At 40.8% G+C, this 27420-nt stretch overlaps 1 protein-coding gene across 9 annotated transcripts in view; it reads left to right on the top strand.

Moving 5' to 3' along the window:
- The window catches only part of Mcm9 (minichromosome maintenance 9 homologous recombination repair factor), an 88683-nt gene that overhangs the window by 46049 nt on the left and 15214 nt on the right, over window positions 1–27420 (top strand). For 2 of the 9 annotated variants that reach the window (XM_050137974.1, XM_050137973.1), the window contains exons 9-13: window positions 9854–10056; window positions 10923–11126; window positions 14406–14488; window positions 14922–15067; window positions 17799–20229. In XM_050137974.1, the coding sequence (XP_049993931.1) occupies window positions 9854–10056; window positions 10923–11126; window positions 14406–14488; window positions 14922–15067; window positions 17799–19263 (2101 nt within the window). In that variant the 3' untranslated portion in view covers window positions 19264–20229. Of the gene's footprint in view, window positions 1–2318; window positions 2425–9853; window positions 10057–10903; window positions 11127–14405; window positions 14489–14921; window positions 15068–17798; window positions 20230–27420 lie in introns of those variants that run through there. The other 7 variants (XR_007590946.1, XM_050137976.1, XR_007590947.1 and 4 more) reach the window with 6 other exon arrangements.

The raw sequence follows: 27420 nt of genomic DNA, 5'->3' as shown, positions 1-27420 counted from the left end.
AAGTTGAGTACCATTCTTTCGAGGTCTTTGCAGAATTTTTCTGGGATTTTAATGGGCATAGCGTTGGATCCGTAGATTGCTTTCGGTAAAATTGCCATTTTTACCATATTAATTCTGCCTACCCAATAGCATGGGAGGTCTTTATACTTTTTGATGTCTTCTTCAATTTCTTTCTTCAAAGATTTAAAATTCTTCTCATACAAGTCTTCCACTTGTTTGGTATTTTATGCTATTTGTGGCTATTGTGGAGGGTGTTGATTCTCCGATTTCTTCCCCAGCCCTTTTATCACAGGAGGGCTACTGATTTTTTTTTAATTAATCTTGTATCCTGCTATATTGCTGAAAAGTGTTTATGAGTTGTAGAAGTTCCTTGATAGAATTTTTGGGATTACTTATGTAAACTATCATATCATCAGCAAACAGTAAGAGTTTGACTTCTTCTTTTCCAATTTGTATCCCCTTGATCTCCCTTTGATGTCTTATTGCTCTAGCTAGGACCTCAAGAACTATATTGAATAGGTATGGAGAGAGTGGGCAACCTTGTCTTGTTCCTGATTTCAGTGGAATTGCTAGGAGTTTCTCTCCATTTAGTTTGATGTTGGCTGTTGGCTTGTTGTATATTGCCTTAATTATGTTTAGATATTATCCTTGTATCCCTGCTCTCTCCAGGACCTGTATCATGAAGGGATGTTGTATTTTGTCAAATGCTTTTTTGGCATCTAATGAGATGATCATGTGGTTTTATTTTTCAGCTTGTTTATATGATGGATTATGTTTACAGATTTTCATATTTTGAACCATCCCTGCATCTGTGGGATGAAGCTGACTTGGTTATGGTGGATGATGTTCTGATGTGTTCTTGGATTTGATTTGCTAGTATTTTATTTAGTATTTTTGCATCAATGTTCATGAGTGAGATTTTTTTTTCAAGATAGGGTTTCTCTGTGTAGCCCTGGCTCTCCTAGAACTCACTCCATCAACCAGGTTACCCTCAACAACTCAGAGATCTGCCTGCCTCTGCCTCCCAAGTGCTGGGATTAAAGATGTGCACCACTACCATAGGCTGTTGTTGTTTTTTTTTAATATTTTGTGATTAATATAATTATGCCATTTCCATCTTCCCTTTTTCTCTGCAAACCCACTCACGTCCACACACACACTCTCCTCTTCCAAATTCATGTCCTTGTTTTTCATTAACTGTCATACATAAATACCATCTGCTTACTCTGTGCTATTTCTATGTATATGTTTTCAGGGGTGATTATTTGATATTATATAACTAATCGCTGTGCTATTCCCTGGAGAAGAACTTATCTCCTGCTCTCAGCATTCCTTAGTTGCTGATAGTTCTTTGTTGAGGACTGAGGCCTCCTGAGCTTTTCCCTTTCCGTGTTAGCATGTCTGTTGTGGCCTCCATGTTCCTGCCTTGTTTAGGCAACCATGTTGTTGTAGCTTCTTCTGACACCAAGTTCTTCTTGAAGTATGCAGATGTCCACTTTCTGGCTCAGTGCCTGCCTTAAAGTCAGTAGATAGAAGCTATCACTACTGAAGTATACTATTTTATTACTAACTATATCTATATACACACAGCATAAAATTTAGCATCTCAGCCATCTTTAAATATATAGCTAATTCATGCTGTGTGCCTTTGCACTACTAGGCACTGCATTGACAGCTAACTTACATGCTCTTGTTCTAGATGGGAGAATACGTAATGACTCGTCATTGTTTTAAGGGTGTATGTGAAGGTGTTTATAGTATTCTCTGTATTTCTGCACTCAGTTGAGTCTCCAGAATAACTTCAAAGCAGCTGCATCAGCATCATTATATTAAGAAATAAAGAAAATTAATATTCAGGCTTTCTTTGAAGTACTTTTTGTACTTAAAATTGATTTTCTTAAGGTTATATGTTATTAGAGTTTATATAGGCAGGGTGTCAATTGCTGAGAAAATTTAAGAACTTACTTTGTTTAGAGGCTTCAACCATTTCCGTCCAGGTCATCTGGCTCCACTGTTTCTGGGCCTGTGGTGGGACAGAATAACCAGGCAAAAGGCATGGTAGAGCCGAGCTGGTAACCTCATGGCACTGAAGAGGCAGAGAGGGACTTGAGAAGGGGCTCAGGAAAAGACATAACCCTTAAGAATTTCTCCCTGGGAACCCACTCCCTCCAGCTAGGTTCTCTACCTTTGTGTAGAGCCCATCATCTCTCCTTTCACTTCACCACTCCTGGGGTTTCTACTCCAGTGTGGGCCGAGGATTAGGTTAGCTGATTTCCATTGTCTTTTTCTTCTTTTCTTTTTCTATTTTTTCAAGACAGGCTTTCTCTGTGTAGCCCTGGCTATCCTAGAACTTATTCTGTAGACCATGCTGGCCTCAAAATGAGAAATCTGCATGCTTCTGCCTTCTGAATACTGGGATTAAAGGTATGTTGGCATGTACATTGAAGTTCATAATATTCTGTCTTAGTTTTAGTTTTAGGGAGTTTGTTGCATGGATTTGTTTTCCTTGATTATCTATAATATGTTTGGAGAATAATATTCAAGCTTTGTTATAAAAAGTTGCTATTATTTCATGGGAACATAAACATCCAATACTTTATTTTTTGTAATTATTGTTTTTGTTGTTTGTTATATCATCAACTTTTGCTAAATATTTAACATATCATCCAGGCATTTTCTGAGCTATAGTTATAAAGTAATTAGAAATAATTGTATAATTACATTGAAGAATGATACAGAATGCCCTTCTGTGTGGTCTGAATATGTCTTATTACCATTGGTTTGAAGCTGATTTGGCCAGTAACCAGGTAGAATAGTCTGGCACAATAGCCAGGTAGGAAATCCAAGCAAAAAGACAGGAATAAAAAAGGCAGAATCTGAGAGGCGCCAGCAGCTGCCAGAGAGGCAAGATATTCGGAACAAACCATGAGCCTCATGATAAAATATAGAATAATAGAAAGGGGTTAATTTAAGATATGGGTTAATGTAAGAACTAGGTAATAATAGGCCTGAGCTAATAGGCCAAACAGTTTGTAATTGATATTAAGCCTCTGATTGTTTGTTCGGGAATTGGCAGGTGGAAGAGAAGCCTCCAGTTACAGAAGAGCTCAAATATAGACATAGTCTTAGACTTGTTCTATCCCCACACTCATGCACGCAGTCTTAATTAAACTTGGTGACTCATAAAAAATAAAAGTAAATTGAAAAAGATATGAAAGTTGAACAACTTGTTGGAAAGAAGTAGTTTGGAGGAAGTGTGAGGGGTAAGAAGAAGTTATGAGGTGAATTTGATGAATACATTATATATATGAAATTATTAAAGAAATAAGATTTTTTAAAATATAAACTTTTAGGTTGTCAAAGACTGCTGTGTAAACTTTTAGTATCAAAGGCTAGGAAATTTAAAGTACAAATAGTACAGAAAAGACTGCCCAGAGCCTACAGCTGCCTGGATGTTGGATAGATTTATTGTAGGATCGTGGATGTCTTCAAATTTGGAGAAGAAAAATGCATGTTTTTTTTCGATATATATATATCAAAATATATATATATTCATTTTTCAAGACAGAGTTTCTCTGTAGCTTTGTCTCCTGTCCTGGAGTTCACTCTGTAGACCAGGCTGGCCTCAAACTCATAGAGATCCACCTGCCTCTGCCTCCTGAGTGCTGGGATTAAAGGCGTATACCACCACTGCCCATCAGACGTTAACCTTTAATGTACCACCTATGAAGCATAATAAATTGTGGGCTAGCCTACAGATTAAACTGTAACTTATTCAACTTTTGCCTGGTTTCCTGTAGAATATATTCATAAAGTGTAGTTTTACATATATAACAAGATGTAGAACATAATGTATTCTAGACAGAGCAAGTTCAGAAGCCATCCCCCAAAGCCCCTCATGAAAACACAGTGGACATATTCAGGGTTACTATAATAATGGAGGAGAGTCCAGAGCTAGCCTGGCAATATTGAGGTTCCAGCTCCACAGTTTGCTATTTAGACATATGTCTTAGCTGGGTTTTTATTGTTGTGATAAACACCATGAACTAACGCAAGTTGGGGAGAAAAGGGTCATTTCAGCTTACAGTTGTCGTCCAGCCACATCAAAGGGGTAATAATTCTTTTCAAAAATAAGAGCTATAGACGTATTGTTCCATTTTTCTATGCTTATTTGCCTTTTGCATTCAGGTTAAACATTACATTATGCTCATTTCACATGATGGACATATAACCTACACCGACATGTCATAGCCCATACCTTTCCCATTGTAATTGGGAATTGTTACAAAATTAGGAAAGAACCAAGGTGTTTTTTACAATATGACTTAATAAAACCAGAATGTAAACAAAGATAAAAATACTAAGGAAGCCTAGAGTTTACAAAACTATAAATTATGATGGTAACCAAAGAGAAACTTCTCAATAAATTTTGAGAAAGACCAATAATTCATTCCTTGCTCATGTTGCTTAAACCTAGAACCTTTGGGTAAGGCAGTGCCATCTGGCCACATTACCCATACTTAACCTCAATCTCCTGAGCACAAGGGCTCCTCCTGCTTCAGATTCTCAATTAACTGAGTTTAGCATGTAGCACAGTTCGTAGCACTGGAACATTTTGCATGTGTGTGTCATAACACCATCAATGTGTTATTTTGTATAGCTTTATGGGCTTTTTGGAGGGAATCCTGCTTTGTGCTTAGCAGCTGTGTTTTTTAACTGAGGTTCTCTTAATACAGGAATGTGAGACAGCCTAGAAACCTTTATGTGAAGGTTGCATCTCAAACTGGCTTTTTGGAGTGATGCTTTTACTGTTGTGTTTGCCCTGATGAAAAGGTTTGGAACATACTAGAAAGGATTTTACTCCTTATGATTAGTCAGAGTGGACTAACTTCTTCAGCAAACAGTAGTTAACACACCATAGGGTTATCTGTTACTTATGTCAAACACTAATCCCATTGTGAGGGCCCTGCCCTCATAATGTCTTCTTAACCTGAAACCTCCCAAGGGCTCCATCCATTGACATCCTGCCTGATATTAGGAAATTAATATGCGACTCCATTTTTCCCATTCCTGTGTTGGGAGGGTGTAAAATGCAAAACAAAACCTACTGACTTGTCTTACGGATATGATTCATTGTTAAATACAGTCACTATGTTATGAAGTCATTTTTCAACTCTGTCTTATGGACTGAAACCAGAATTCATTGATTCTGTTTTGCATCCTGCTAAATTCTATATCCGGTGTCTATGAGCTTGTCTACTTTTGATACTTCCTATAAATAGTCCTACCATTGTACTTACCATGATACCCTCTAATCCATCCATTTTGGAGCATGTGTTGGAGCTCCTTAAGGTTGCGTATCTATCCTTTCTTCTGTGTACACTTGGGTTTTTTCTGTCCCTCAGTAGTTGTGTCTGACTGCAAGAGAAATGAGGTGGCATCAGCTGCTTACCTGTGTCTATCTTAATGCCATTTAAGTAAATTTCATAGTCTAATCTCTTTATACTGTCCAGGCAGTTTGCTGGATTTCTGTTGTTCAAAAACTTTTCAGTCTTGCCATCATTGTGGGGTTTAGCATTTTTTTTTTTTTTTTTGGTTTTTCGAGACAGGGTTTCTCTGTAGCTTTGGAGCCTGTCCTGGCACTAGCTCTTGTAGACCAGGCTGGCCTCGAACTCACAGAGATCCGCCTGCCTCTGCCTCCCGATGCTGGGTAGCATAATTTTTTTAAACCTCAAATTTTCTAAGCTGTCTTTATTGTCATTTATTTCTCCTTAAAACCTGGTCAGTTCTTACCTATGGTCATCTCTTTCAGGTGAAAGAGGAAAGTCTCCTACCAAGAAAAGTGTATTTTGTTTGTGTTACTGTCTAATGCAGGTTAAAGGAGGATGGCTCTGTGTCACACAGCCCCTCAGGCACAGGCTCCTTTCCAGTTGACTCTGACTCCAGGGCTTTGTCCTTCCCAGTTAACAAAGGAAAACTTTGGAGGATTGCAGGAAGGCTGTTAGAGACTAGGACAGCTGGGAATGGTACCTGTTTTGTGTTTGTTGCATTGGTATTTTAGCAGACTTGGTGGTACAGCCATTCTCAGCTGTGAAAGGAGATGGAAATACAGTCTTACTTCATTGCCAGGGGAAAGAAAACAAGATTTGGGGAGGATATAGGAAGCACTCAATGGGCTGGTGCTAATTTGGAAGGAGCAACATATGTTAGTTATAAAGGTCATGAGTACACATGGGGAGAAGTCCAGAAGGAAGTATTTTCTTGACTTCTTGAGGATCTGTGAAAATAACATATATGACACATTTATGATTTATAGAAAGTGTATTACTGTGTGTGTAGGAAATTTTAAAAGTGTGGATGAAATAAGTGGAAAAGTAGCTTTTTCAGAATCTACAGTATTTTCTGTCCTTAAAACTACTGTAGAAAAATGTGTATATCAGCATTATGATTCAAGATCGTTGAAGCTATGCATATAAAATAAATTGACTTTCATAAATACTAAACCAAATGAAGCTTTGTTTTTACTTTTTCAATAATATCTTTTTATTGAGCATCGCCAGAGAATATAAGGATGATAAAGTAAATAATCCCTTGAGGGAGATCAAATGTAGTGCAGAAAATAAGACAGATAATTAGGTACCTGAACGTGTCAGGCAGATCATGATCACAGCAGTGGCATGTCTTGTTGAATGCGTTCCTGCCACCCAGCTCCCGGCCGCCTGGCTAGCTTATGCCCCAAAATAACGACACACAAACTGTATTCATATAAACACTGCTTGGCCCATTTCTATTAATATGTGTAGCACCACGAGGTGCGCTTACCAGGAAGATTCTAGCTTACATCCCATCCTGGGTCGGAGCTTCATTGCATCTGCCTCAGAGAGCAGAGCTATGGCGTCTGAGCTCACTTCCTCTTCCTCCCAGCATTCTGTTCTGTTTACTCCACCCACCTATGTTCTAACCTATCAGGCCAAGCAGTTTCTTTATTAATTAACCAATGACCTTCCTCCATCAATGTCTAAAATGGGTTGGCTTCCAAGAACACAGTCCAGAAACGAAAGAGCATTGATCTTGGCACTCGGTAGAGTTTTGTGATGATTAGAAATAGTGCATAGACACTTAAGTTGTTTACTATTATAAATATGATATATTATTCCTTATATCAAGGAAAAAGATAGAATTCTTCTACCTTCTTTAAATCTATATGATTTTAAAACTGAGCTCCTTTACCTAATTTGTGAATTCACCCATTCAGTGGTCATCCAGCAAACCATTGCTGGCACCAGTACTTAGGACCTGAGTATGTGTGTGCTGTTATTAGTTTTCCAAACCCCTACTCAGTTTTAAGAAATGTGGTATTACAAGTCTGCAACTGCCTTCCCCCTCACGAGTGTCCAGAGACCATCTGGCACCACACCCACCCTTCCGTGCTAGGGAATCTGTCTGCCCGACCTCATACCCCATGTCTCCTCTCTCACCCGTTCTTTTGCTTTTGGTCACTTGCCTCACCAGCCAGGTATTCCTTAGCTTCTTCTGTAAATGGAATCTTTCCAATTTTACCCCAGTTACCTCAGGAAAAAAAATTACTTCTTTTTGTTACTATGTGTTCCTTGTCTTTCTCCTGTCATTGAATACTTTCAAACTCTCCAGGTGTCTCCAGAGGAAGTCTCTCCAACAGCCTCCTCAGGCTGGTGCCAACACCAACACCTGCCCCTAACCAGCAGGTGCTGAGCACAGCCTGTTCACCCCTTAGCTGTTCTGCTCTTAGCTAACTGGAGGTGAGAACTCTGCTCACCATAAATGCCTGACGTTTGTGGCTCAGAGAGAAAGAATCTGTTTCAGTTACCACAGATGCAGTTTTGTTTCGTTTTGTTGCCATTCTTACAGAGACCTCCCTTGGTTATGATGAGTGCAGGTAGCCCTACCAAGGATGGCTACTGTGGTTTGGGGGTTGGTAAATACTGTTATACTGAAGTGATGAGACTGATTTCAAGCCCTAAGCATCTGCTAGTTTGGCACATCAATTGTAAAAGCTGTACCATCCATTTGTTTTCTCTTCAACTAAGTTTTAAAAGTGGGGCCAAGATTTTGGTAAAAATGACTTGTCTGTTTTTGTCTTATTCAGTAGTGACTTTCTGTGCTATTTGCCATAAGTAAAGATTTTTAAATGTTTTTAGCCTCAGGGAAAGAAGTTTCTAGAGATGTCTGGAAATAGGATGGAGATGAACAAATGTAGCTCATATTTGCTGCCACAGGACTGTGACTTCTAAGAGGCAGGTATCCCACTCTACAAATGGTTACCAAGTGCAAAGCACACACAGATAAAAATGGTATACTTTTCTGTTAGTAAATATAGTGCATTTTTGAGACTTAATTAGCTTTAAGGTGATATCTAAATTATTCTACATCCATTCCTGTCATCACTGGTTGCTTAGGTCGTTGTATCCCTTCTGCTAGGCCATTCATTGTGCCAGCGCCCATGCGCCTCTGTGTTGCCCCTTCCTTTCTAATCCACTCAGCGAGTCCTTCCATAATTGCTCCTCAAAACTCCATGTCAAACTGATCCCAGACTTCTTCCTGAGTTCTTTTTCCCCCTGCACTCTTTTTCTTTCCTGTCTAGAATAACCAAAACAAACCGGGCATGGTGGTTCGTATCTATAGTCCTAGCACTACAGAATCTAAAGCTGGAAGATTCTGAGCTTGAGTTGGAAGCTGTCATGGGTTATATAGTAAGTTCAAGGTGGTGGCAGGAAGAGGTGGGTAATTCCTGGGGTCAACTTCACTACATCTGGAATTAATTAAAACCCAAGTGGGGTTTTTCTTAATTAAATCATTTAAAGTGGAAAGACCAACTTTAAATCTGTATTTTTTGAGGTTATTCTGGGTCGTGCCTTCTAGTAGCCACCTATATGAATGACATAGAAGAAGGAAGCTCTTTGTTCTTTGCCTGTTTGCCTTCACTCTCAATTCACTGACATTAAAATCTACTCCTTTGGGATGCTGGTGTCTCAGAGGAGCTGAGACATCGTGCCTTGTGGACTTAACCATTCTTGGATTTTTGGACTTTCCATTGGTAGACAGCCATTGTTTAACTAGCAGGACCACAGCCTATAAGCCACTTTAATAAACCTCATGTATATTCATTCATTCTATCAGTTCTGTTCCTCTAGAGAACCCTAATACAGATTTATGGATAGATGGATGATAGATAGATGATAGGTAGGTAGGTAGGTAGGTAGATAGATAGATAGATAGATAGATAGAAAAAAAATCAAAACAAAATAAGCAAATACATAAGAAGTTTTTGCTTCAACCATTTCCCAATATCATCCTCTTCTTCTACCTTCCACACTACATATATTCTTCAAACTAATAATGCCTTGATGATTTGAAGAGTCTAGTTCAAAAGCTGCTTCATCTCATTTCTGTGGTTATCTTTTCCATCTAGATAGGAGAATACATGCTGCCTTATTTCCTCTGTGTCTTTAACCGTAAAGAACTTCCTGGATGCCGCCTTGAATTAGATTATAGCTAGTAGAGTACAAACTACTTAAGTATTGTATCCAGACTTGGTTTCATTTTTCACAGATCTTAGTGCTTAACATAGAGGGTCCTGCTCATCGTAGGAGCATAAGAAGTGTTTATGGAACAATTCTCTTAAAGATACCCATTCCAGTTCGCTAGAATTTGGTTTTCAGATTTTGTTTTGTTTTTTTGTTGTTTTGTCTCTCCATTTTCTTTCACAGACGTTTCTGGAGATTTTCAAGGTAAAGTACAGCCCCATTTTATAACAAGTGTTATCTTGCTTCTTGTTCTCATCTCAGTTAATGAATTGTTCCCTTTATCTCGGCAGCCTTGTTTGTAAGCTGAACACAAGGACCACCATCCTGGCAGCAACTAACCCCAAAGGCCAGTATGACCCCCAGGAGTCCGTGTCTGTGAACATTGCTCTCGGTAGCCCACTCCTAAGTCGATTTGACCTCGTCCTGGTTTTGCTCGACACCAGGAATGAAGACTGGGACCGCATCATTTCTTCCTTCATCTTAGAAAATAAAGGTAGGCAAAGAGAAACAAATTACTCACTATGAGAAGGAAAGATTAAACCTAACCAAAGGGTATTCCCTTAAATTAAATACTCAAGATGTCTGTGTTGACAGTGATGGAGAGAAGCTTAGACAGAAGGCAGCTGTGGAACTAGTTAGTGGGCTTCAGCATAGTGAACAGAGGGCAAAGTGGCTGTCTCCACCTCCATCATGAGAATATAGGTGAACTACATATGCATGTAGGTAGGTGGTTAGGTAGATGATATATGGATGGATGGATAGATAGATAGATAGATAGATAGATAGATAGATAGATAGATATCCTTTTTCATAAGAGACATCCTTATGCTGAAAAATTAATACTCTTGCACACAAAACTGGAGAGAATTATGAAATAGAAATCAATAAATGTTAGTTTTCTTTAAATTTGACCTACTTAAGTTTCTATTACTATACATGAGACCAGAATTATTCTAAATAATTTTTTCTCTGGGGTTAACTTTTTTGTTTACTAATCTTATATCAAAACAGCTTATTCTGGAGCTACATGCTAAAAGGAGAATAGGCCAGGATTTCAGTGGACATAAAACCTGAAGCTTACCTTTTAAAAATGTATAAAGGAGCCGGGTGTGGTGGTGTGTATTTTTAATCCCAACGCTTGAGAGGCAGGCAGATCTCTGTGAGTTCCAGATCATCCTGGTCTACAGAGTGAGTTTCAGGAGAGCCAGGTATGTCTATATATAGAGAGATTCTGTCTCAAAAAATCCAAAATTAAATAAATATTAAAATGTGTATAGGAACTTTCTCAAATTCCTCAAAATAAGATGTTTCCCACCTGTTTTTTAATCTACTGACCCAAGGTCTGGTGTATGGACGCAGGTCACCCCAGCAAGTCGGAGAGTCTGTGGAGCATGGAGAAGATGAGAGCCTACTTCTGCCTCATTAGGGGTCTGCAGCCCACACTGTCTGATGGGAGCAAGCAAGTACTCCTCCGATACTATCAAATGCAAAGGCAGAGGGATTCCCGAAATGCAGCCCGGACAACCATCCGCCTATTGGAAAGCTTGATTCGATTAGCAGAAGGTTCATTTTATTTTACAGATATTTTTATTGAGTGCCTAGTTTGTACAAGGCATGTTCTGTGCATTTAAAAGATGATAAGAGTAATCCCCACTCAAAGGTACTCATAGTCTCTTAAAAAGTAAAGATTGAAGAGGGTATTTTTTATATGAACTTGAGTGCGCTTATCTTCGGTACATAAATATTTAGAATTCCAATATTCTCTTGGAGAATTCTTTTTTTGAGTGTCCTTTCCTGTCCTGATTACATTGGGTTTGAATTCTGTTTTGTCAGATAATAAAATGACTGCACCAGCTTGCTTCTTGGGTCCTTTGCATCCTGGATGGGTAAGGTGTATTTCTTGGATTTCTTTCTAGCAGAAAGGTGGATCCTGTTTTCTTATCCAACTAACAAGTCTATGTCTTTTTGTTGAGGAATTGAGAATATCAATGTTGAGAGATATCAGTGAGCAACATTTATTGATTCTTGTTGTTGTGTTCTGATGGTGTGCATTTTTCGTTATTCCTTGTGTTTTCTTGGTTCAACCTCTTCAGGTTGAAAATTTTCTTCTAGTGCCTTCTGTAGAGCTGGATTTGTAGATGGATGGTGCTTAAATTTTATTTTATCATGGAATGTTTTTCTTTCACAATCTATTGTGATTGAAAGTTTTCCTGGGCTTGTTATTTGATGGCATCTGTGGTCTCTTAGAGTTTGTAAGAGTATCCATCCGGGCCCTCTGGCTTTTAGAGTCTCCTTTGAGAACTCAGGTGCTATTCTAATGGGCCTGCCTTTATATGTTATTTGGTCTTTTTCCCTTGCAGTTTTTAATATCTTTTCTTTGTTCTGTACATTTAGTATCATGATTATGTGCTATGGGGAATTTCTTTCCTGGTCCTGTATGTTTTGTATTCTTGTACCTTGATAGGGGAGACCTCCTAATCTTGAAATTAGGAAATTTTCTTTTCTCTTATGACTTCATTGAAAATACTTTCTGTACCTTTGATCTGCGTTTATTCTAGCTATCTACAAATAATAGAAATATGTTTTTTTCTGTGTCCCAGATTTCCTGGGAGTTTTGTACCTGGGTTTTAATTTATTTTATTTTATTTTTTTAGGTTTAACATTTTCTTTGAATGAGGTACCCATTGCTTCCTCCTATCTTCAACACCTGAGATTCCCTCTTTCATGTAGTCTGTTGTTCTGTTGAGGCTCACTTCTGGGCTTTTGTCTGACTTCCTCCATTTGTTATTCCCAGTTTTATCTCATGGGGTTTTGTTTTGTTTTGAGTGATTCTGTTTCTTGGTTGCACTCTATTTTCATGCTGTGATTGTTTTCATTTTATCATTCTACTGTTTGTATTTTCGCAGACCTCATTAAGGGATCTGTTTTATCTTCTCTGAGGTCCTTGAACATATAATCACAGTAGCTATTGTGGTCCTCTTGGGCTTCAGCTACATTACATTTCTCAGGACCTATTGTAGTGAGATTACTGGGTTCTGGGTGGAGTCAGATTGTCTTGGTGTTTATTGGTTGTATTTTTGTGCTGGTGTCTAGACATCCAGGGTTGGGGTGACTGTGGTACTAGCTGTTGCTATCTGCTCTTGTCTTTGCTGGGTGGCTGTTCCTTCCCTTGTTTTCGGTTGGCCTCTCTGCATCTTAGGAAAGTGTGTTGTGGTGGGTTGGCTAGTAGGGAGTGCTTCTGCAGGTCAGCGGGTAGCAGAGAGGAATAAAGTGGGGGCTAGGAGAAAATTTTGGGAGAGACTTCAGGAAAGACCTGAGGGAATCCTGTTCACCTAGAGCTGGGGTCTGCAGGGAGTTAGAGATGCTGTAGTAGGAAGGGAACCTGAAAATATGTTACATTATGGTAAAGAATTTTCTGGAGAGACAGAGATGAAAAGGCTATGGAGACCTAGACTTGGAGTCTCTAGTAAATGAAGGTGAGGGAAACCCAGGGCCTGATCGAGAGTTGGAGTCTCCAGAGAGGGGAGTTGAGGTGGAAGGAGGTGAGTCTGTGAGCCTGTTGTCGTAATGGATGATAGGAAGGGAAGAGTGAGTGATTTACCTACCTGAGTCCCTGCCGGGTGTGACCACCAGGGGCCCAGGGTAGAAAGTGTGTCTAGCATTGGGGGCGAATAGGAAGTAAAGGGTAAGTGCTAGAAGGGTGGGCTCTGAGGAGCTACAGGAAGTAGAAAGGCTCTGTCCACTCCAAAGTTTGCAGAGTTCAGGTAGGAATGCAGGTAGGGTAGGAGGACAGGCCCTTCCCCAGGAATGCAGGGAGGGTGGGAGGACAGGCCGTTCCCCAGGAATGCAGGGAGGTTGAGAGGACAGACCACTGTAAGCAGTCTGCTACAGGTCTGGGGGTGAGACTGGGAAATTGTAATGGAGGACAGGGAAAGAGGGTGAAAGTCACCTACCTGACTCCCAGCCCATGTGGCCACTGGGTTCCCAGACCAAGTGTTGCCAGCTCTAATAGGTAGCTGACAGCAAGGGTTGGGGTGAGGGAAGAAAGCGGAGTCCACAGCAAGGTTCAGTGGAGTCCCCAGGAAATGGAGATAAAGTGGGAACAGGGCTTCTGCAAAGCTGTCTGTCACATAGCTGGTGATAAGACTGAAAAACTTCAGTGGAGGACAGGAGGGAGAGTGCAAGTTGCCTGCCCAGTACCCAGCCCTGTGTCTCATGCCTGTTTGTAACCAATCAGCAAAACTGTACCCCATTCTATCCCAGAGGCTTAGGGCTCGCACGTACACATGCAGCTAATGTCCATCTCAGTATTTACACTTTACCTGTGTGCAAATGAATAACATTCATATGAATTGAATGTAGCATCATGAAATCATGTAAACTTAATAAAATGCCATAAATAAATGAACCTAATTTTATTCAAGGATTTATAGCTAACATTCTGGCAAGAAAAATCTAAAAATTCTTGCTTGCTAGTTTGATGTTTTAAAAGGCTCGTAAATCATAGATAAAAGAGGTGCCAGAGATAAGAAATGAGTTTTAATTTTGTGTATTTAAATGAGAGTAAAAAAATGAAGAATAAAAATTTCTAAATATTAAATGCATGTTATTACAGTGATTTCTGTGCTGGAGTTAGAACGTTCTCATATAAATACCCAAAATTGTGTGGGCTATGAAGGATGAGGCCTGTTTTTGGAGAAACTACTTTGAAGATGGTTGCCTGTTCTAGTAAAATTAACTGATGATTAATTTAGTTCATCTATAAAATGCAAGTTTAGAGGGTAGAGATGTCAATTGCAGGATTGCGTTTATCACCTCAGTAAAAGTGTCTTGCTATCTTAGCTCATGCTCGCCTGATGTTCCGCAATACTGTGACGCTGGAAGACGCTATTACGGTGGTGGCAGTGATGGAATCCTCAATGCAGGTAAGGATATTTATGCCTAATGTTCACCTAATTACAGGCTCTTCTTAAATGGCACTTTATTAATATACTAAGAGTTGTAAAATTGATCAAGTTCTATACCTAGTGCTTCCTCGAAAAATCCAAAAGCAATTATTTGAAAGAAGGGAGCTGTTGCCCTTGCCTTTGCCTGTAAATGGGAAGTAGCAGGTCTCAGTAGTTTTCTTCCTCAGCAAACTTAGGAAAGTTCATGCTCTCACTAGTGACCTGTGGCTTCCTGGCACAGTGATCCTGCAGGGGAAAGGATATAGAAATTTGAAAGGGTTCCATGATTGTGATGCCTAAGACTAGGGCGTAGAGATGTGGTCTTTCCCACCTGAGATCAGTGGTCCCTGGTGTGTCCTTACTCTTGTCCAAGTTGATCTGTGACTGTTCCTGGTGTTTTTTCGCCCTTCAGGGAGGTGCTTTGCTGGGAGGTGTTAATGTTCTTCACACTTCCTTCCCTAAAAGCCCACGGGCACAGTACCGGAGGCAGTGTGAACTCATTCTGGAAAAGCTGGAACTGCAGAGTCTCTTGAGCGAAGAGCTTAGAAGACTTGAAAGGTAAAGGAGGAAATCAAAGGCAGGCACATGGGGAAAGATGCCTCCTTGGCATTTAGTGAAACTGGAAGCTAGTTAGCAGAAAACTGCCAAGTATCAATTCATTATCCGTTGCTGTATAATCAACCGCTGCAAAACTCAGTGCCTTAAAAAACAAACAAAAAACAAAACAAAAAAAACTTCCACTATTTTAGTGCTTAATTTTTAGGGAGTCAGAAATTCAGGCTGATTCAGGGGAGATGGCTGTCTCTGGATGTCATGTTGACTGGGTCAACAACTGGGGAATGGCAGAGGAGTGTTTCAGAACTCCTCACTTATGACGTGTGGATAATAGACATGGGAGGGGCATGGGGTGATGTGTTACGTGAATTAAAATGTGTAACTTTACCTAAAGACATTTGACCTGAATTTTAGTGTTCCCTAAATGCATGGGTTTCTGTAAAGCTAGACTTTGAATCTTCACTTCTGAAATGAATAAGAAATGGCAAGATCATCTGTCTGTCCAGGATCAGTCGGAGTATTTTCTTCACAGCAGACAATGCGTAGAGTGCGTGTTGAAGTTTAGTGGCTGTCGCACTGGGATTGTTGGCTGCATTAAGTCAGACCTTGGAAATATCTCTCCTAGCATTTTTCTCCACTTTGCTGTCTGTCCGACTTCTCCCAGCAGCATTCTGCTTCTAATTCAAACCTATCACATTTCTCCTGGGCAATGAGCGGAGTTGGCTTTACTCCCTAGTAATAGGTACCGCGCTACAGTAAACTGGCACTGTGTGAGCTTAATCCGCCTCTCCTTTGGCCCTAGCCACTTTTATGACCCAGAGCATATGTGGTTAGGTGTAGCCTAACCTCAGGAGGCTCAGCTGGACTCAGCTCAGCTCTGCCTGGGACAGTCCACTTGACTTTTGGCTAGCTCAGTCTACCAGAAGTGATAAATGCTGGATTCAAGAAAAGAGGACCACAAGGCTTAGCCTTAGTCATCTCATATTGAGAAGTGATTCTCCTGGACTAGTGTGGGGAGAAGTCTATAGATAGGACTATCAAAAAACAAACAAACCAAAAACCAATTCTGTCTTCAATTCTCTACTGTTACTTCTTAATCATGAAGAAACATGTTTTGGTGTTGATCCTCTCAACACAACAGAACCAAGTGCCTCACACTAGGGGTAAATTATCTTCAAGATCCAATTGGAAGCTAATTTCATCAAGTCATAAGAACCCAGGTAGCCTATATGTTTTTGCCATTTAGGAAAGAGTCCCCTAACAGATCTCATAGTAAAATCGCTCATATTCTCCCATACTTTCTTCCAGAAGATGCTTAGCTAGTTCCCACCACAAACGATGGCCATTCTGACGACTCAGATCAAACGGCACAGATAACACATGGTTGTAGGATGTTCTAGCACAACTGCAGAAATTTCTTGAGGAAATTTAATTGCTAAACAGGAATTAGACTTTTAAAAAAAATAGAACGATCAAACCATTCTACTCCTGAAGTCCCTCGGCTCTGAGGCTGTTCTTCCATAGCTCTGACAAGTGTGAGGGTCCCAACACTTGCTGACGTAGAAGTGCTCCCCTCGTGGTGATTTGGAAAGCTGCTTGCTTCTCTGTTTGGCTGCAACCCAAATTAGAAACAAGGAACTCGAGCCTATTACTCTGTTGCTATTTCTAAACCTGTGAGTAATAAGTTTATAATCCCTTTATAATTTGCAATTACTTTTATAAAAGTAATATATGTTCTTTGTACATTTTAATAACTAGAAGTAGTGAATTAATAAAAAAAACAAAAGTCAAATATAATTCTATTTCCCAGAACTATATATTAACCTAATATATTTAATCTATATTTTTAAATTCTTTTTTCTGTTACTGTACATGAATTTTAGAATAATTTCTCACCTGATTTTAAGTGTAATTTCCTTTCAGATTTAGCACACAGAAGCAGGGTCATATATTTCACCACAGTGGGCTGACATTTCTAAGTTAAGGACCTTCTGAAGGATCCACTCTGGGAAGCAGTAATTTCTGCTAGAAAGCGGTTCTTCTGGCTTGTGCTCGGCTTTAATATGCCTGATATTGAGAGCAGATTTCATGAGTAGATCCTTCATCCAGAGCTGATGAGCAGGTGCTAATTCTGTGTCAGAGCACTGGAGAGCTGCTCAGAGGCTCTGAGGGAGCGTGATGGGACATTGCAGGAAAGGGTGGACAGTGCCCAGAGGGTCCGCTGTGCTCTGAAGGTGGGCAGGCACTGGCGGTGACAAGCAGGCCACAGACTTCACTCCTAAGCAGGCAGTTCTTGTGCACACTGCAATTCAGTACCTCCATTCAGTAATGCTGAATCCACATCTCCAGGGCTGCCTGGTGAAACCATCAGAGCCATCCCTTAGAAATGGCAGCTTCTGTGCAGGGAGTCTCAGTGTTTCTGTGTGAATGAGTGTTTCATACAGGTCTGCAAAGGGTCTCAGTGAAGTCAGTGCTTCCAGAGTGATGTGAAAGCCTAGACCAGACTCTGGTTTCATTTTCTTTGTTTTACTACAGTTTTTAGGTTGAAAGAAAATGCTTGGCAGAGTCCTGAATTCAAAGTAATTTTCTTTTACTCTGGGAGACTGTACTTGTTACTGATTTGAAATTGTGTTGCACTTAAACCTTCCAGGTGGCATCTCAGAGAGTAAAGAAACAGAAGGCTGGCATAGAATTTCCTTCTTTCAGTGTGTTTTCCTTATCTGTCTCTGCCTAGGTTACAGAATGACAGTGTGCACCAGCCCCAGCCACAGGCAGTAGAGGTTGAGGCAGCTCCAGGTTCCTCAAGAAATTATCCAAGGGACAAGCCATGGCAGGGGACTTCAGCACAGCAGGAACAGGGCTGTAGCTGGCCCAACTCCTCCCCTGCAGAGGGTGCCATGGAACGTCCTGATGGAGACTCCGCACCTAGTCTGGAGTGTAATGGACCAACAAGTAGTAACCATTCAGCACAGCACAAAGGTGGCGGAGATGACAACTTAGACTGGCTTGACCTCATGGCATCTCCTGAGATTGAAACGAAGAGCCGTGCTGTGTCTCCTGAACTGAAAACAACTGAGGAAAAAGTGGCTTTGAAAATCCCTAAGAAGAGATCTCAGGACAAGGAGAAGCCTGGGCCAGGGCACAGGAAGAAATTATTAGAAACTGGACATCTGCCGTCATCAGGAGCCGTGGATGCTCCCTTAAGGCCACACAGTAGCGAGAGTACAAAGGCTAGGAAGGCAGCTGGTGTATGTGAAGGAGCAGGACAGGGTGATGAACCAGATTCTGGACTGACTCATGTGCCCCACAGTCTCCCCAAACTGCGGAAAGAGGGGTCCCAGAGCTTGTGTAGAAGTACAACCCGGGTGCGATCACTGCCACCCACAGTCCCATCTCTCTCGTCTGAACCAGAGAAAACAACAGGAACACCCAAAAGAAAGAGACAGAAATCTCCTGCTCGGCTGGGGGAGCCTGAACCTGAGAGTGTTGAGAATACACACACTCCACTGGTGAAACTGGCCAAATTCACTTTCAAGCAGAAGACAAAACTGAGCCACTCCTCTGAGGGCCTCAGCCCTGTACCTCCCCATTCCACTAAAATAGCAGCCCACAGTTCTGAAGTTCCCCAACAAAGAACAAGAAAAGAAGCAGCTGTGCCTGTGGAAGGCCCAGGAAAGCTGACATCTACCTCAGGAGACAGATGCTCTGACCAGCGCTCTGACCAGCTGCAGGGAAGGACAAAGGAGCTCTCAAGGCAGTCACCAGAGAGAAATCAACCAAGAGAGGAGCAGGAACAGAAGCCTGAAAGAAGGGTTGTTCAGCTCGATTTGGAGCTTGGGAAACAGGCTGGGCCTTCCCATCTAGCTTGTGAGAGAGACAGAAAGGAAGGGGTTTCCTGCGGCAATAAAAGCAGCAAGGTTCATGCTGGCACATTAGCCAGACTGGCAAATTTCTCCTTTGCTTCCCCACCAGAATCCAAATCAGAAACCCTCCCTCCTGAAAGGAAGGACCTCCGGGAGAGAAGCCACAGTCCTCCTGCAGCCCCAGCTCCAGTGCTTGGCCAGCAAAGACAGTCTTTTCAGCTGCAGCCACCCACTGAGAGGGCAAATTTCTCCACTCTCTCTCTCTTCACTCTCTCAGAACTAGATGACGAAGCATTAGATTTTGACTGGGATGAAGAGATGAGAAAAAAGCCATAATTATGAAAAGCAGTCTAGCCAGAATTGTCTTCCCCAACTCAACCGAGTGCCTTCAAAGGGTAGTGCAGTATTTATAGGTGTACACACAGTTTTATTAAGTGCCATGCAGAAGTCCAGCTCTCTTGTTGGGTTTATAATTTCAGGGTTAGCTTCATGATTTAAAATGCTAAATAATTCATTTCAGTTACTGTGATACCAGCCCTTGGGATGAATGAGTTAATGATTCATTTCACAAAAAGTTTTTCACATGTCTTTGTTTATGTTTATTTGGTTGGTTTTTATTGTTTTGGTTTGGGGTTTTCTTTTTTTTTTGTAATACAAAAGTTATATTCTAAGTTGTCTCTTTCACTGATCCAGACCAAATGGCAAGAAGGGAGCACCCATAAATCTAATAGGGCATATGAGTGTTTTCTGTTCTCTGTCTATTTTGCTTTGTGTTTTCTACTCAGTCTCCGTGGAATGTAGTGTTTATTAACATTTGGAATGACTTGCCAAAATGATGTGGTTTTCTCAGACTTTTGTCTTTATTCTCATGCATCAGATCGAATGTGACCGGTGCATTTCTGTCTTTGAGAAGTGTGCTTTCATTCCGTGGCATCATCAAGGCAAGTCACACAGTAGCTTTCTGAGCACTGACCTTTTGGATTTTCTCACTTTTCCCCTTGACCAGTACTCCCTGGTTTGATTGTCTTTTGCTCTCAGGTGCCTACCTTCAATACACCTTCAATCATGTGGTTAGAAAGGAGTGTGAACCAGAACTCCAGCTGTAATGGGTCACACCACACCAGGGTTAATATGGAAATGTTACCCTACTAGGCTGCCATTAGTATCTTTAAAACCAAGCAAATTTGGCTTAGGATATTCTCATAAAGTAGAATGCTTTTCTAGTGTGTATGAAGCCCCATATTAAATTCCTGGCACTACAGAAACTAAATATGTAAGCAAAAATAAAATAAAACAAAAGAAGTTTCTGTTTCTAGTGGGAATAGATGGCTCAAGCTCTGTTCTGTGTGTTTCTAAAACCCTTTTTTTGGATTCTAGCAGGAGTTTGGGGGGTTCTGTCCTTATAGCTTACTTTGAAGTATGTATTTATAACAATGATTGATTCTTTTAGAGGAATTTTGGGACATGAATTGGTGTGGGACAATTGTCTGTATTTTGTCAGTTATTTTTTAAATAAACACTGATTGGCCAGTAGTCAGGCAAGAAATTATAGGCGGGACAACCAGACAATAAGTAGAGGCGGGTCAATGAGAACAGAAGAATTCTGAAAAGAGGAAAGCCCATTCCTCCACAGTCCTGGCCCAGCCAAAGAAGAAGCAAGATGTGACTACCTCGCTGAATAAGGTACAAGTCACGTGGCTAACATAGATAAGAATAATGGGTTAATATAAGTTAAAAGAATTAATAGGAAGTCTGAGCTAGTGGGCCAATCAGTTTATAGTTAATGTAGACCTCTGTGTGATTTCTTTGGGACTTAATGACTGTGGGAACCATGCAGGACAGAAACCTTAGCCAACAATGAATAGTACTTAAAACTGTATGTTTTATGATATTTTACTTCATGAAATTCACACAGAAAAAAACACAAAAGTTTATGAACATCAATTTTCTTAAGCATTTAAAAATTAATTTCCAAATTGACTATCTTATGGAACATTTTAAATTGTTAGAATATAAATTACTTTGGAGTTTTCAAGCCCCTTTCACAGCTCATAAAATTTTTATACAAGGAGTAATTTTAAAATTTATTATGTTCTCACTTAAACCTACTGAAAAACATTGAGACTATGGCTTAAGTAATGTATTTCTTCAATCGTTTAATAACGTTCAGGCATAGTATGATCCTGAATATACTCCTAACCTTCTACCATTTGCTATTTTTTTCTTCCCTGGGTTTAAGCAGACTTTCTAGAACGAAAGAGGAAAGTAAGGATTTGGGATTTTTTTCCCTTTGGGAGGAGGAAGTATACACACAAGTGTGTAAGAGCACACTCACCGTTGTTGAACATGTGGAGGAAGACATTGATGTTGGCATCTATCTCAGATTCTTCCACCTCCACAGTATGTACCCAACCAACTAACCAAGGTCAAACTGTGATTGAGAACCTGCCTCAAAACCAAAAATAATCCACAATGGGTGTTTGGGAAATTGTTCAGTCTGTTAAGTGCTCTCCTTGAAAACACAAGGGCCTTGGTTCAGTTCCCAGAACCCATGAAGAAAAGCCAGATGTGATGGTGTATGCTTGTAATCTTAGTTCTGGGCAGTAGAGGCAGATGGACCCTTGGGGCTTGCTGGCTAGCCAGCCTGGCCTACTTAGTAAGCTTCAAGCCAGTTAGAGACCCTTTCCATTGCAAGGTAGATGGCTCCTGAGGAAGGACACCCAACGCTGACCACTGATTATCCCATTGATACCCACACATGAACATGCATCATGCATGCTTGAACACACAAACAGAAGCAGAGAGTAAACTACCCTATAAATGAAATTTTTTTAGGCCACTCTATGTTTGGTTGGAGCTTTAATGCCATGGCATGGTTAAACTGTGAAAGCAAGCATTTACCTCAAGTGTGTCTTGGTGTGGAAACAACCTTGGTTTAACTTGGGGTTTTTTCATAATAATGTTTAAACATTGCTTACTCTTTGACTTCTCAGTGCCTGCTGACACACAGGGAGGAGGTACTACACCCAAATTGGCAACTGAGTGAGTTAACTTCTATTGTCTTTATTGTCATCAGTGATCTCATTCACAAAAGCAAAAATGCCAGGCATATCTAAGTGTTTTTGGGGGAAGCAAATAGGAAACAAATACAAAATGGGAAAACCTCCGAAGCCTACCTTAATAAAACTGGCTTTGCTGTAAGCCTCTCTTGAAGGATGAGAACTAGTCTAACCACCTGGCCGTCAGCTGAAAGAAGCAAACATCAGCTCTCCCCTCAGCCTCTCCCAGGGCTTCTGGATCCTTGTCACTGTTTCTCAGTGGGTATACTTGTCCTGCCCCCTCCATAGCTGTCCTTTGTGCTGAAGGCTGGCTTGCTCTAGGCCCCTTGTAGCTTCTGATACACCTAAGGGCCTGGTTCTCCATGTCACATCATGCCCCCTTTCCAGATACGCACCTACCTTCTGTAGTGATGAGGCGAGCAGGCCTGCTTTTTGTTTCGCCTGGTTCCCACACGGCTAGCTTAGCCCCAGAATAATTACATGGAAACTGTATTCATTTAAACACTGCCTGGCCCATAGTTTCAGCCAGATGTGGCAAATTCTCACATCTTGCTTTAACCCATATTTAGTAATCTGTGTAGCACCATGAGGTGGGAGCTTACCAGGAAGATTCTAACCTACATCCATCTTGGGCCGGAGCTTCATCACGTCAGTCTCACTGCCTTCTTCCTCCCAGCATTCTGTTCTGTTTATTCTGCCTGCCTAATTTTCTGTCCTATCAAAGGGCCAAGGTAGTCTCTTTATTAACCAATGAGAATAACACATAGACAGAAGGCCCACCTACATCAACCTTCATCTCACTGATTTTTGTCTGTTTTTTGCTTTTTATTTCAGATTCTTGGTTCACAGAGAAGGAAGGGTGTAGGTGACCATGAGACACAAACCAGCACAGCAGCCTGGGCTGAGTGAGGGTGGAGACAATCTGGTCAGCCTCCTACATCCCTATATCCCAAAGGCTTTAAGGTTGTGGGAACTATAAGTCTAATTCAGGGACTTGTTGGAAATAGTAGATTTCCAGATGCGCTTGAATCACCGTTTACTAGGCGCCATGTAAGCTACCAGACAACCGAAAAACAGCTCCAAACACACAAGCCATTGCTGACAATGTTGACGTACAGATGAGGCTACAGAACACTGAGGGAGCTGCTGCTGTACTGCTGAGTTCCAGCTACACTTGCTCATGTATACATTGATCTCCGTAGCTGTTGGAAATACTTAGGTGAGAGCCAAATGGGGGGAAGAATGAAGAGGGTGTTAAAATCCAGTTTATGTTTTTCCAGATATTTTAACTAACTGTACAGTTGCCAATAAAGTAAAGACTAGATCCACTTTGAGGAGACAGAAATACCTAAATGCCAGGCCTGCTTTAATCCTTAGAATTATACAGAAGTAGCAGTGCATAATAATTTCATACCAAAAGTATTTTTAATTATGTATTTTATCATTGTTAGAAATCTATTTTTAAAGGTGACGAATCAATCCACGCATCATGGCTACGTTCCTATAATTCTAGCACTCAGGATGTGGAGGCAAGAGATTTGTGAGCTTTAGGCCATCCTAAGATGTGTGAGTTGACAGTGTCCTGGGCTATGAAGAGAAATCCTCAATCCTCTTGTAGTAGGAGGTCTGCTTGTTTGTTTCCTGACTGCTCAGCCCCGAAATAACCACTCAGAAACTATATTATTTAAATCACTGCTTGGCCCATTAGCTCTAGCTTCTCATTGGCTAACTCTTACATATTAATTTAACCCATCTCCATTAATCTGTGCATAACCACAAGGTCGTGGCCTACCAGCAAAGCTTCAGTGGCGTCTGTCTCCAGCAGTGGCTCCATGGCTTCTGCTAAACTCCGCCTTCTTTCTCCCAGCATTCAGCCTAGCTTTCCCCACCTAGTTCTGCTCTATCCAATCACAGGTCCAAAACAGCTTCTTTATTAACCAGTGGTATTCACATCATTCAAAGAGGCGTCCTACATCACCCTCACCGTGTGTGTGTGTGTGTGTGTGTGTGTGTGTGTGTGTGTGTGTGTGTGAAACTCATCCTCTAGAATAGTTGAGGGACCTGGCATATCTGAGACTTGCTTTGCCACCTTCAAAGAAGCTCAGTGTAAGTGGGGGAGAGACACAGCAGGTCACTGGAGAGGCCACTCCTGTATAGCTAGACCTTAGTAGCATCTGAAATACACTTATCTGTGAATGGAGACTGCCTGAAAGACGGCCCAGCACTTGTTACCCAGCATCTTCTTCAGGAAGGCCTCAGAACCATAAACTTGTGTTCACTATAGTTACACATGTGTATATCCTGTATAACGTGTAATAATATATATATTGTTTCTCTTCTGAAATAATCAGTCATTGACTTAAAAAAAACTTTGAGCCAAAATTTTTCTAGATTTGTATTAAATATTAATTTTCCAGCCAATAAGTTTTCACCATAAGTTTTATTATATGACTTTATTTGGTCTTTACAATAGCCAGTACTATTATTTTATAAATGAGAAAAATGCTCCAACATTTAAGTTTTTTTATTTTTTGTTTTTTAAATAAACATACTTTATTTCTTCACTTTTCATTTCATTTAAATAGTGACTATAAATAAAAGATGAAAACTATCTATTACTATGTACTAGCTTTTAGCATGTTGAAAGTATTTTTAACTCATTTAATAATTTTGACAGCATATAATTCAGTTTGTCTTGGATGTTTAATAATCCCAGGGCTCTTTTATATCCTGGCCCATTCCCTTGGTACTTGAATCTTAGGGCTCTGTGTACCCATCTGTCATCCAGTGGTCCCTACTTGAGCTCTTGATTCTTATCTACCTTGTAGTTCGTGTTTCTATTTGAGTATCAAAAGGATATTATAACCTCAACATACTTCATATTCTGAATCACAGAGATTAGCTATAGCGCCCTGAACTTAGTCCTTTCCTAGGTTCATATACTTCAGAAAATTAGAGAGCGACGACAGTTCAGTTGTTTAGACCAAATCTTCAATGACCCTTGAAAACTTACTTGATGTGGGAGTGTCATATATCAATCTGTTGATTTCATTGGCTGAGCAATAAAGAAACTGCTGGCCCTGATAGGTTAAAAGATAGGTGGGCGGAATAAACAGGATAGGATGCTGAGCGGAAGAGGAAGTGAGGTCAGACTCTGCTCTGCTCCCAGAGAGACCCGACAGCTCTGCTGGAGCAGAGACACCAAGATGGACGGAGGCTAGAATCTTCCCTGTAAGCGCACCTTGGGGTGCTTACACGCATCATTAGAAATGGGCTAGTCCAGGTGCAAGAATTAGCCTGTAAGGGCTAGAGTTCATGGGCCAAGCAGTTCTTAAATGAATACAGTTTGTGTGTTGTTATTTCGGGCATGAGCTAGCCAAGCGGCCTGGGTGTTGGGGACGCAGCCCCGCCACCGCTCCATATTTCAACACTTACTTCCTTTTGTACCTCACATCTTGTCTACTAGCAAAGCCTATGGAATATGTGTTTGGTGTGTATCTAGAATGCTGACACATCTCACATTTCCTGCTAACACACCAGTTCAACCCCCCTTCAAGCTGTCCTCACAACAAAGAACTGAATGTGCCCCTCCCTGGTGGGACCATCTTACTTTGTACTTGACACCTCATACATCACACTCCATGCTCATTCAAAGACAGTCTTCCTCATAATGATCTCTAAGGCCCATGAGTTGACCTTGGGTACCATATATCCATGCTGCTCTTCCCATGTCTGAATGGGATCCAGCCACAGAACCTAGTACTGGCTGTTCCACCCCTGTTCCCTGCCCTTCCCCTGTTTATCACCCATTGAGACTGATCTGCACCAAAACAAAAAGCAAAATAAGACTCTCCCAGTGAAGCCTATGCTAACCCATTGGAAATTGTAAAATATCTCCATCTGGCCAGTCCTCTAAATCACTTACCATACTATAACTTACTGATTTGTTTTCTGTGTTACCAGTTCTATTCAAGGGTGTGGAGAGTCTAAAATAAACAATAGAAGAAGACCAATTGTTCCCTCTAGATCTACTGCTATGGTGGAGCTGAAGCTCCTAGCAGGTCTGACAAAGCAACTGCCATTGGCACTGAGTTGAATATGGGCTGGGCAGGATCTGTCCAGTCTTTGTAGGATATACTAATGAAGTCAGGCGCTGGGGGAGCATGCATTTAATCCCAGCACTTGGGAAGCAGAGGTAAGTAGATCTCTGAATTCAGGCCAATCTGGTCTACAGAGTGAGTTTCAGCACATCCAGAGCTACACAGAGAACCCTCTGTCTTGAAAAACAAACAACCAAAAGATGCACTAATGAAGGTGTGAAATGGGGTCACCTCTTTTCTTCCTTTAAGTCTTTTAAGTGTAGAAGTAACTTCTGTCATTTACCTTGAGATGTTATAGTCTTGCCTCAAAGGTGTCTGGGGGCAGCTTGAGGAGTGTTCCCTACTATATACATTTTGGCCACAGTTAAAGAAAGTAATTTTATTTTACAGCTGTATTACCATCCTCCAATATCATCCATTTCAGATAGATAGATAGATAGATAGATAGATAGATCTCAGAGATTATTGACATGATTTCTAAAAGGCTGAGCAGTAAGCCTGGGCCAGGAGTCCATCTGTTACCTGCCCTATGCACCTCCACTCTGCCTGAGGACAATGTGACAAACCAGATTTCATTGTCCACTCAGACCTTGTAGCCAACAATTCTTAAAATGTTGGTCTAATTCAATAGCTCTTAACCTGTGTGTCATGATCCCTTTGGGGTTGAAGGACCCTTTCACAGGAGTTGCATATTAGATATCTTGTATATCAGATATTACAATCATAACTAGAAAATTACAGTTATAAAGTATTAACGAAAATACTGTTATGGTTGGGGGTCACCACAAAATGAGGAGCTGTCTAAAGGGTGACAGCATTAGGAAGGTTAGATCAACTGTGTCAATTCTAATGTGAATGGTCAAACAAACAGCAGCTACATTAATACCTTTTTAATTTTTGTTTTCCATATTCGGGCATACTTGGACAAGTCCAGGCCTGTTTCAGGGGGTTACAGAATTTCCCATTTTCCTTTTCTCTTTTCCCACTCTTTCTCTCCAGTGTTTCCTATATGTGGTAGGTTGTCTCCATGAGACTTGAGCAAAGCTCCTGGGCAAACAGGGTGCAGGCCATCACAGACAGAGGGACAAGCTTGAGAGGTGCCTGTTTAACTTTCTCTCATCACCAGACCTGAGAGGTGAGTAGACTGTTTCATTGTCTTAACACAAAAATCAACTTCAAGAAATGCCTGCTCATAAAAAAAAACAAAAAAAAATTTAACTTTCTCTCATCACCAGACCTGAGAGGTGAGTAGACTGTTTCATTGTCTTAACACAAAAATCAACTTCAAGAAATGCCTGCTCATAAAAAAAAACAAAAAAAAAAAAAAAACAAAA

The sequence above is a fragment of the Alexandromys fortis genome, unplaced genomic scaffold (assembly GCF_014885135.2).
Source record: "Alexandromys fortis isolate MF-2015 unplaced genomic scaffold, M_Fortis_MF-2015_v1.1 scaffold_14, whole genome shotgun sequence".
Classification (NCBI taxonomy): domain Eukaryota; kingdom Metazoa; phylum Chordata; class Mammalia; order Rodentia; family Cricetidae; genus Alexandromys; species Alexandromys fortis.
Note: the sequence above shows the minus strand (reverse complement) of the source record. Positions and strands in the feature narration are given on the sequence as shown.